Genomic DNA, 11,668 nt, shown 5'->3' with positions numbered 1-11,668 from the left:
CCCAGAGCCATGCAGAGAGGAGTTTCTTGGTGATATGTATGTGCAGAAACAGAACAGATGACACACACTGACAAGTCATGGTGGACAGGTGATATCAGAGTCTGTTGTGTGAGGATCCTAAATAGGGAAATGGAGTGCAATTAGAAGAGAAGAAAAGCAAGGAAAACAGTCACAGAAGTTTGTACATGCTTTGAGACAGTCTCTCTATAAGGTATTGGTTGTCTTGATTCTGCATTTTTTCATCCATGGAAGCAAGAAGTCACTGCTTTTCATTTCCAGCCAGCTTGATAGTTATCCTACCTCCTAAGGTTAAACATCTCTGCAATGACCTGTCAGAGCTGATTATTAGCTGTATAAAGCCAGAGATGCTGTAGGGAACAGATGGGAAATGGTTTGGCTGCTGTGGCCAAGGCTAATTAAAGAATCTTTGGCAATTTTACAGTGTATATTTTGAAATGTACCACCAAAGTTACTATGAAGCCTGCTGAGTTTTGAAAGCTGGGTTTCTGAAAAGTCACCTGGTTGAAATAATGTAATGCTTATGCAATTTTTTATTGTCAAAAATAGGACAAGAGCTCTCTAAAAGAACATCAGGACCACTAGAAATCATTCCTTGGAATATGTCTCTTTTATATTCTGGACATTCAGAAATTATAGATTGTTTTCTAGAAGAAAAATAACTTTTTAAGAGGTAAAGATAACTTTTAGTATTTATATGGAATCTTCAGGTTATATAATTTAGTATTTGTATTTATAAGAATTGTTTACATTTATGGAACTGATTTTAGTGTTCTATGTAATTTCTGACAAGATATAGATAGATAGATAGATAGATAGATAGATAGATAGATAGATGATAGATAGATATGTATGTATGTATGTATGTATATGTATATGTGTGTGTTCTTAAATCATTGAAAACAGGGCTATAGAGAAGGCTCAGTGGTTAAGAATACTTGCTACTCTTGTAGAGGACCCAGGTTCAGTTCTCAATACCCACAAGCATCCATAATGCCAGTTTCAGGGAATCCAGTGCCCTCTTCTGGCCTCTGTGTGCACTGCATGCATCTGGCACCGTGCATGCACATGTGTGCACACACACAGGCAAAACACCAATATATATAAATAAATCTTTTAAAAAATGAAGACAGGGGGCTGGAGAGATGGCTCACACTGACTGCTCTTCCAAAGGTCCGGAGTTCAATTCCCAGCAACCACGTGGTGACTCACAACCATCTATAATAGGATCTGGTGCCCTCTTCTGGCCTGCAAGGACACATGTAGGCAGAATACTGTATACATAATAAATAAATAAAAATCTTTAAAAAAAAAAATGAAAACAACTTAACATAAAACTTTATATAATTTTTGTTTGTTTTGTCAGCACTAGGATTGAAACTAGGACCCTGAACATTTGGCCCAACTGATTTCCTTTTTAAAAATGTCTTGATGTGGGGAGAGAATGGGAGGAGAGAAGAGAGGGTAACTGCAGTCGGTATGTAAAATAAATAAATTAATTAAGTAAAAAATTATTTTCCCACTTAAAAAATGTTTTTGTTACTTTTAAGATAGAATCTCACTGGAATCACAAACTGGTCTTGAACTTAACTCTAGTCCAGGCAGTTGTCAAACTTGTGAGCATCCTGCCTCATCCTCTCAAGTAGCTTTGCCAGCAGACCCAGTAGTATAAGATTTTTAAAAGGATTTATTTTTACAGCCAGGTGTGGTGGTGCATCCCTTTAATTCCAGGCAGAGGCGGGCAGTTCTAGGGACAGCCAGGCTACACAGAGAAACCTTGTCTTGAAAAAAATAGAGATTTATTTATTTCGTTACAGCTTCCAGTAAAAGATTATCTTACCTAACAAATTTTCTATTCAAAATTCTGTAGATTTCTTTCCCTTCTCTCCCATCCCCTTTTTGTTGTTTATTTTTAAGACCATATCTATTGTAACCATGCTGGTCTTTTTTGGGGGATGGGGATGGGGGCTGTTTCAAGACAGGGTTTCTCTGTGTAGCCTTGGCTGTCCTGGAAATCGCTCCGACTCATAGAAATCTGCCTGCCACTGCCTCCCAAGTTCTAGCATTAAAAGCATGAAATACCACTGCCTGGCTGTTTTTTCCCTTTTTCAAAACCAATAAAGTCAGATATGGTGGTCACATGTCTGTAATTCCAAGTGTTCTGGAGACTGAGACAGGAGGCTCATAGTCAGCCTGGTAAACATAAGGAGATCCAGTCTCCAAAACAAAACAAAACAAAACAAAACGAAGTATGGTGGTACATGCTTGACATCCCAGCCATGGGAAGGCAGAGGCATGAGGATCCGGAGTTAAAGGCCATCTTCAGTTACATATCGAATTTGAAGCCATCTTGGGGTGCTTAAGATTCTGTCTCTAAATAAATGAATTTGCTGAACATTTAGTGACCATTTTCAGTCTGCATGCAAGGTCTTTGTTCTACTCAAGGTGTTATTCCTGTATTTTGCCTTTGATAGGTTACTTTTCTCCCATTTATTTTAGTCTCTTCAGCAGTACTAAATGGCATCTGTTTCCTTTATTATTTTCTCTCTATTGTTCATTCTCTTTGTATTCTGGAAAAATAACTTTGCATGCTTATTGCATAGATTCATCTTTGTGCTTTTTTGATTGCTCTGGTCTTAATTGGTACTGAATTTTGTTTACGTGCATCTTCCTTTCTTCGTGTGTAAGCAACTAGGCAAGCGCTTTACCACCCTCTCCCATAGTGGTATGTCCTTTTGTCCTTTCAACTAAGTTACATCTTTTCATTTCAGACTGTTGCCTTCTTTTTTTTTTTTTTTAAAGATTTATTTATTTATTATGTATACAGTGTTCTGCCTACATACATGCTTGCAGGCCAGAAGAGGGCACCAGATCTCATTACAGATGGTTGTGAGCCACCATGTGGGTGCTGGGAATTGAACTCAGGACCTCTGGAAGAACAGCCAGTGCTCTTAACCTCTGAGCCATCTCTCCAGCCCGACTGTTGCCTTCTTAATGCTTTTCTTCCTTGTTGGCATACTTTATCCTGCTCTTACACAAGTCAGCCAGGATAGTAGAAAGAACTGTTAGCAAGTCCCAGTCATTTTATGTTTGTACTTTTCTTTTCTCTTCTCCACTCTCTCTTTATTACCATCCTGTTTTCTAGAGAAAAGTCTCTTAAATCTAAGGAAAGTTATAGTGGTTTTCCAAGAGTAAAACAACATGAGGTCATTCAGTGGCTAAATTGCACACTAATAATAATACAGCTCTGGAGATGGTAAGTAAACTCTTAATTAATGTGGAGTAGATGTTAAACCTAGCAACAATTAAAGAGATTGCAGAGGTGATACATTATAAGTTGGGGAAGATCTGTGCTGTAATAATACTCTGTAGTGGGAATTCAATTTAGCATTCCCTTTCCTAAAAATGCCCTTAGCCCCTTGCAGGAGGATTACTTTTAATACTACTTCTATTGCTTTGTTTACTGATTTGTTGTTATATTCCTAACATTCGTTTAATTCCTGGTACATCCTAGAGAATAAATTTTTTTGTTTTGGGTTTTTTGTTGTTGTTGTTGTTGGGTTTTGTTTTGGGTTTTTCCAGACGGGGTAGTCTCTGTGTAGTCCTGGATGTCCTGGAACTAGCTCTGCAGACCAGGCTGGCCTCAGACTCAGAAATTTGCCTGCCTCTGCCTCCTTAGTGCTGGGATTAAAGGTGTGCGTTATCACTGCCCGACAGGAAATAAGTTTTAAGAATGTCAGGTGAATGAACTAATATCTGTTATACTACTCTTGAAAGCCAATTCTTCTTGAGTATTAAAAATTCCAAATAGTTCACTAAAAATTTCTTTAGAATTCTTAGGTCACTTTGAAAATTTGTATCTCGGGGCTGGAGAGATGGCTCAGAGGTTAAGAGCACTGACTGCTCTTCTAGAGGTCCTGAGTTCAATTCCCAGCAACCACATGGTGGCTCACAACCATCTGTAATGAGATCTGGTGCCCTCTTCTGGCATGTAGACATACATGCAGGCAGAACACTGTATACATAATAAATAAATAAATCTTGTGTGGGGGGGGGGGAAGGGTTGGGGATTTAGCTCAGTGGTAGAGCGCTTGCCTAGCAAGCACAAGGCCCTGGGTTCAATCCTCAGCTCCAAAAAAAAAGAAGGAGAAAATAAAATCTCTCTGACTCTTCAGGGGTTATATTTCCTTTACCTTTAGTGGGATAATTTTTCTTCTCTTAGCTGTTACATCTTAGTCTCCCACTCTTACTTTAGCTCATCCTATAGGAAGCAAGGTTTATGTAGAATTAATATTTGCTAATAAATAGTAATTGATGACTGTTGACAATAAACTTTCTGCTTAGGTAATGGGTCTACTTCTCAAATCTAAAGCTAAATTGCTTATTAAGATACATTACTTCTTGCTTAAAATCTCAGTTACTTGTATGTGTTCACTTGGTACAGCCCTATTCTTCTAGAATGACTTTTTTTGGCCTCAGGATCCTAGTTTTGTAGACACTGTTACGACGACAGACTAGGTGGCAAGTCACAGCTAGCCTTGTCCTGTGTGAATCATTTACTTGTTACATAATCACTTTCCAGATGCTCCACAGCACAACTGGCTTGCTCTTTATACACAATTGTGTTAAATAGTTTGTTTGGTTTTTTTCTGAACAGATATAGAAAGATAGTACATAGATGAATAAGCAAGAACATACTTTTGGCTTCATCATAAAGTAGTACCTGGATGGTGCACATTGGTTGCTGGGTTTTCTAGATGATGTTTCTCTCTAGGTCTCCTAAGCCAGAAGACAGTGGAGAGACATAAATTATCCTTTAAAGCCAGTCTCTGTTCCATGTGGGGTAAAGCCTTAGGGTTTTTTAGTCAGTTCTTGAAATCTTACTATAACAAAGTGGAGACTTATTCTACTTTTGGGAGATAGGCTTTCAGCAGAGTCAAGGAAAACATTTTTCTTTCTAAATATTTTAGCAGGAAAGGCTATATTGAACCCTGCTTTGTAGACATGATTTCCAGCTTGGAGTTTGATTAGGACTTTGTAACTTCTCTGGGCTCAAGTCATGGGTTGAGTCTCCTCTGAACGTTGTTTGCTCTGGTTGCAGTTACACACTGAATTTGCATTTTCCTTAGTTCTGCTTTTTTTTTTTTTTTCTTTTCCTTAACCATAATAAAGCTTTTTCTTTAATGCCACAATGACAAAGAATCTGTATACTATTTTTAGGAGAGATTGGCCCTATTAGTAGAGAGCTGTTAAGGCTTTTGCTAGATCACGTTCTGAGTCACTGATAATTCAAGCAGCTAGCAGAAAGGGGGTGTGAGCAGGGTTGTTGCAGGCAGCTTCAGTCTGTGATGTGCTGGGGCCTGCACTGATTCAGACAGAATTGCCGTTTGGCAGTGGAGCAGAAAGAAGTTAAGTCCTCCAGGAAGGGGGAGCTAATTGTGGAGGTCTATTAGTTAACGCTAGAGTCTAGGGCAACTAGAAATACTGTATTCTTCCCTGAGGAGGTGGAGTGGGAATTACCTTCTCTAGGTCAAGTGTGGCATGGTTGGAAATAGAGCTGAGCTTGTATGAGAGCCACACAGAAAGGGTCTCTTTTGTATGGGAGTTTATTTCAGGCTATTTCCTTGCCTGTATTGTTTTCTTTAATAGCTTTCTAAATTTTTCTTTTTCCAGCAATGATGGTGTCCACTGGACATGTGCTGACCAAGGAGACAGATCTGAGAACATAGCTGAAGCTGAAACTAGGAAAGCTGGGGGCAAGGAAGAGCCTTGAATCTTGAGGTGGGACGTTGACTCTAAGATGTCCTTGAGCAGTGGAGCCTCCGGAGGGAAAGGAGTGGATGCAAACCCGGTTGAGACATACGACAGTGGGGATGAATGGGACATTGGAGTAGGGAATCTCATCATTGACCTGGACGCCGATCTGGAAAAGGACCAGCAGAAACTGGAAATGTCAGGCTCGAAGGAGGTGGGGATACCAGCTCCCAATGCTGTGGCCACACTACCAGACAACATCAAGTTTGTGACCCCAGTGCCAGGTCCTCAAGGAAAGGAAGGCAAATCAAAATCCAAAAGGAATAAGAGTGGCAAAGACACTAGCAAGCCCACTCCAGGGACTTCCTTGTTCTCTCCAAGTGAGGGAGCAGGAAACAAGAAAGAAGCGCAGGGTCGCTCTGGAGAGGGCACCAACGCAGGAGGCCTGGTTGCTGCTCTTGGCCCCAAGGGCTCGGAGAAGGCTGCCAAGGCATCGCGCAGTGTGGCTGCCTCCAAAAAGGAGAAGGAAAACAGCTCGTCTAAGAGCAAGAAGGAGAGGAGTGAAGGGGTGGGGACTTGTTCGGAAAAGGACCCTGGGGTCCTCCAGCCAGTGCCCTTGGGAGGACGGGGTGGTCAGTATGATGGAAGTGCAGGGATGGATACAGGAGCCGTGGAGCCACTTGGGAGTATAGCTATTGAACCTGGGGCAGCGCTCAATCCTTTGGGAACTAAGCCGGAGCCAGAGGAAGGGGAGAATGAGTGTCGGCCACTAAAGAAAGTCAAGTCTGAAAAGGTAAGAGGTGGCCAGGTCTGGCTGCCCACTGCCTGTCAGAACTGCCCTGGACTAACTGCCAAGTGTTGTGTGCCCTCTGTGGGAGGCTCATTAGTTTGTGGGTAATGACCAATTACAAGGTCAGAGCAGCTGGTAATGATAATGTGCTTTTGTTCCAAATTAAAGGATTCCCTACAGAGTCCTTTGCAGCGGGCTCAGACCTCTTGGAATATGATTTCTGTTTGGGGGTCAGCTACTTGGTAGAATTTTCTCACACCTTATTATTGTCACATGTCAGACACTTGTTGTTAGAGGCTGACATTAAATCTTCGTGTGATTTCTTGCTTGGCTGAAGTTTTATTATCAGAATCATAATAGTTGATAAATGTAGTAGACTTTTGGTTACATGTTTAAGCTGTTTTGTTTTTTTTTTAATTTATTTAACTTTACTTACATTGGCGTCAGATCCCCTGGAACTGCAGTCACAGACAGTTGTAAGCTTCACTGTGGGTGCTGGGAATTGAACCCCGTTCTCTGGAAGAACAGCCAGTGCTCTTAACTGCTTGGCCATCTCTCCAGCCCCTTGAATGATGTTCTTAATGGGATAAATGGTACTGCTGGGTCTCTGGCAGTGCAAAGAGTTAATTGTCATGGTATAGCTGCTAAGTGTTCTATTGGTAGCTACCAAAAAACAAAGTGATATAGATACCAGTCTAGTAAACAAGGGGCAGGACGCACTGACTCTACTATCAGCATTCATCTGGCTTTAGGAGTTACTGTGGTAGCTTTAGAAGTTTGGCCTAGAAATTCTTTGGCCCCTGAAAGTATTGCTGTCTGCCAGTTATCTCCTGCAACCATCGGAAATCAAAGTCTCCTGGTGGTTTTATTGCTGCCCAAAAGTTTAATGATCCCTCCCCTTCTGCTTGACTTGGAAGCATAGGTGCCTGCAGCCCCAGGAGGCATTAGGACTGAGTCCCTCCCTCCAGGAAAGTGATCTTAGTTGATGTTTCAGGAAATGAAGCTTGCAGGGCTATAGTAGAATAGTTTCCAGTCTAGGGTCACCTCAGGCAGCCTCATACTTGAGCAGCCTACAGTTTCCTACAAAGCAGCTGGCCTGTTGATGAGCTGTTCTTTGGCTCTTGATTTTCTGCTTTGCTCTGCTCACCCTATGCATTCAGCTGATCGCAGCAGATGCGGCATAAATTGATTTCTCTGTAATTACATCAGCTGCAGCAGGGAATACCTATTTCCATATGTAAGTGTTAATAAATAAAGGCTGGATATATGTATTTGGGTGGTGGTGCCCTCTTATTGCCTCGATTTTAGTGGTAGCTTGTGCTTTTTTTTGCTCTAGGTATTTTGGTCTTTGTCTTTGGCACATCTGTAGCTTTTAGTAACATCTGGGCACTTGTGGTAACAGGGCTGTGAATTTCTTCCAGTTACATAACACAATGGTTGATTCCCTTTTGCCAGTGGCAGCTGCCAGAGAGGCTGCCTGTGTTTGGGTGGCAGATGCTGCAGTCCACCTCGGCAGAGTCAAGTTCCAGCTGGTTATTGGCATGGTTCATCCTGTGCTGGCTGTGATTTGTCATTTTCTCTGGGGTGCAGATGGATAATGCTGTTTTAAAGAGGCTTGGGAGTACCAGGAGTTCTTGCTACTGTTCCAGGCCTATTAGACTATTCTCTACATCTGGCTTCAGGAAGTCCCTGCCATATATCCATGTTCACGATCATTGTCCTCCTGTGTGGAAAGGTGCTGCTGAGGGTGGTCTTCATCTCCTTGTCGTCGTTTAAAGTACTTGTGTTGGAATTTTCTAAATTCAATTGCGGTCTGTGGGTGAAAGGATTAATATTGCTTAGCTTTGTGTTGTGTTCATGATTCTCTTTAAGGAAGAAATGGAATCTGTTTTCTCTTAGAGGTGCATAGACTGTTTAGGTGACCACCTTTAAGCTAAATGGCCTGAAAGATAGGGTACCTTTAGCTGTTACATCTTGGTGCTACTGAGTTTTACTCCTTAATGTAACTTTGATGTAAGCTTTACCTCCCTGGTAGACTAAGAATGGGGCAGTCAAATGAGGGAGAAAAGGGAAAATGATAGTGCTTCATATTTTGGGAGAAAATAATTCCTGGGAAGTATTTTGAGAAGCATACAATTTTTTGTACAGTCCAGTGTTACCATAAGCACAAGTTTACTTTTTTGTTGTTTGTGATTTTTCTTTTCGTACAGATCTTATGCAGCCACGTCTTGCCTGAAACTTACTGTAAAGACCAAGCTGTTCTTTTTTGTTTGTTTGTTTGGTTTGTTGTTTCTCTCTATCTTTCTCTCTTTTTTTTTTTTTCCTCCCTCCCTGGGTTTCTCTGTGTTGCCCTGCTCTGGCTGTCCTGGAACTTGCTTTGTAAACCAAGCTGGCCTCAAACTCATAGAGAGATCTGCCTTCCTCTGCCTCCAGAGTGCTGGAACTAAAGGTGTACACCACCACACTCGGCTAGACAGGCTGTTCTTGAATTTGAGATAGTCCTCCTAACTCTGCCTCTGCCATGCTGAGATGACTAACATAAACCTCTGAGGCTGAGTCTGTTTTCTAAAAATCCTTACCTTGTACTCTGGAACCCCGTTTGGACACACTTACTCAAAGGTGCTTTATTGTATTGTCTTTGGTTAGTACAATATTTAAGTAAATGTTTGGAAGTTGCTAGGAGATGAACACACTCTGCAAGGAAAAAGCATTTCTGGAATGGAAAGAGAGGAGGAGTCAAAGTGAAAGAAAGGACAGGGTCTGGGGTTGTAGCTCAGTGGAGGAGTGGTTGTTGGCCAGAATGCACAGGGCCTTGGACTCTGAACACAAAGGTAGGGAGAGGTAGATAAAAAAAGAACAGAGAGCTTTGCAGGGGGCATCAGCTTTTGAGAACTTGGAAGCCCAGGGTGTTGCATACAATAGCTGCTCAGGGAGGGTTGATCAGTGCTGTAGTTTAATTTGCAAACAGTCTTTGAAACCTCTTCAAGATTTTTTTCCCCTGAAATATGGGCTTGCCTCTGATATAACTGGTTTGGAATGTTACTTTTTGTAAGGACAATCAACAGAATCCAAACAGCAAAGCATGTGTGATATAATCAAGCTGGGAGCTATCATGAAGAGGAGAAACTCTAAATGTGGAAGATGTCTTGACTAAGGCATCACATCCTCTGCTGCCCTTTTTTTCCCTTCAAGATTTATTTATTTTTATTTTATGTATATGAGTGTTTGCCTGAATTTGCCTGTTTTGTCTGTGTACAGGTATTCAGCACCCAGAGAGGCCAGAAGAGGTATGAATTCTCTGGAACTGGAATTATAGATAATTGTTAGCCACCCTGTGGATTCTGGGAACTGAAATTGGGTTCTTTGCAACAACAGCAAATGCTCTTAAGCCCTGAGCTTTCTCTCCAGCCCCAATTGTCCCCTTTTCCAAGTAGGATCGGAGTCTGAGGTACTAGTTAGAATTGTCCCCTGTTGAGTACTAGCTAATCAGGGGTTGAATATTCAAATTACCTACCCCAGGGCTTTCTCTATGAAGATAAGTGTCTGGCATTGTGACTGAGGAATTTTCTGTTCTGAGAGGCTGTGTCTTCCCCTCAGGGAATCTAATGTTTGCTCCACCACATCTTCCTGGCAGAGTTTGCTGGAGAGACTGAGATGGCTCTTAGCAGCCATTGCTGCCCTGAATTGTTGAACACTCCTGAAGAGATGGGGGAGGGAATGTCAGGAATAAACACGTGGAGCCTCTGGCTCCTGCTTGCTTCCTTGCTTTTGACTTGATTGATAGGTTGTTAGGTTAAGGATGGAAGGAGAGGTGGGAGGAGGAGGCAGGACGCCTGTCTGAGTATCCTGAGCTCACTGCTTTTATGGCCGCCACTCTGACAGGCAAGAGAAAAGGAATTCACAAATACGACAGCAGTGATCTATCCGTGCTGACTGTCAAGGTGTATGTTCAGGAGTTTCAGATGAGGCATTAATTTAAAATTTTCTTCAAGTCAGCTCTAGTGGTTAGGGTCTAGAATTTTGCAATCCCAATCTTCCTTTTCCTTAGCAGTTGCTTTTTATTTTACACTCTGCTTTGGCAATGTTTGGGTATCAGCTTCTGTCACTTTCAAAATGCTTTGCTCATTTACCACTTTCCTCATTAGTTTAGAAAACAAAGAAAACAGTTAAGGGTGCTGTTAGCTTTTGTGCCTTCAGATTTTGGGTTCTATCTTATGTGTGTTCAGAGAGCATCTTCTTTTGCCCTTGGTTTCCCATTCTAGTTTATGCCTTCCAGCTCATTGCTTTTATATTGCAATCCTTCATTGCCCAACCTAGGTCAGATCTCTTATTCTTTCTGATCCAAGGCTTTTCCAATGCCTTCCTCCTAACTTGCTGTTCTTTTCTGTTCTTGACAGTATAGCAGCCAGCCTTGTTTCCTGAAGCCAAATGTCCTAAAGCATTTTCCTTCACTGAAAAAATACAAAGCTGATTTTTAAGTGGGTCCAAGTTGCATTGTCTAACTACAAGCATAATTTATTTTTATTCATCAGCTCTTGTTTTCCTTATGAGTGTTGTAATTCAAGGAGAGCCCAGAGAAAGATTATCTTGTCCAATTTCCCCATTTTGAGACAGGAAGCTAAGACTAAGAGAGGTCATGTGACTTTCCCAGGCTCTCAGAGATTGGGACAAAGCCTAGCATGGAAGCTTTTTTTTTTTTAATTGCTGTTTGGGAGATTTTATCTGGGTTTTTGTTTTTTTGTTTTTTTTTCTTTTGAGTCTGATCTTTGTGCCTAGTGAGCCTTGAATTCACTTTGTACCCCAGGCTAGCTTCAAATTCACAGCAATCCTTCTTCCTTGGTATCCTGAGTGTGGGGATTACAGGTGTGAACTATCATACCACATCTGGTTAAAGCCAGGTTTGTTTTGCTTAGCACCATGGGGGGTGGGGAGTCTTTGTGTCTGTGTGTGTATCTGTGTGTGTGTGTGTGTGTGTGTGTGTCTGTGCTTGTACAGAAACTTGAAGGCCAGGTGCCCTGCTCTAGTACTCTGCTTTATTCCCTTGAGACAGGGTCTCTCAGTGAACCTAGAGGTAGCCTGACAGTCAGGAACCCTGTCAGTCCTTCT

The 11,668-nt window shown here is 41.7% G+C and overlaps 1 protein-coding gene and 1 non-coding gene across 4 annotated transcripts in view; both read left to right on the top strand.

The window, feature by feature from the left end:
- The window catches only part of Znf609 (zinc finger protein 609), a 147,803-nt gene that overhangs the window by 27,476 nt on the left and 108,659 nt on the right, over positions 1–11,668 (top strand). For 2 of the 3 annotated variants that reach the window (XM_059268131.1, XM_059268129.1), the window contains exon 2: positions 5,692–6,565. In XM_059268131.1, the coding sequence (XP_059124114.1) occupies positions 5,819–6,565 (747 nt within the window). In that variant the 5' untranslated portion in view covers positions 5,692–5,818. Of the gene's footprint in view, positions 1–1,391; positions 1,496–5,691; positions 6,566–11,668 lie in introns of those variants that run through there. The other variant, XM_059268130.1, reaches the window with a different exon arrangement.
- Trnaa-agc (transfer RNA alanine (anticodon AGC)) lies at positions 4,082–4,154 on the top strand. The gene has a single exon. It is a non-coding gene; the product is annotated as a tRNA-Ala (tRNA).

Source organism: Peromyscus eremicus, chromosome 7 (assembly GCF_949786415.1).
Source record: "Peromyscus eremicus chromosome 7, PerEre_H2_v1, whole genome shotgun sequence".
Lineage (NCBI taxonomy): Eukaryota > Metazoa > Chordata > Mammalia > Rodentia > Cricetidae > Peromyscus > Peromyscus eremicus.
This window is presented reverse-complemented; position numbering and strand designations above follow the sequence as displayed.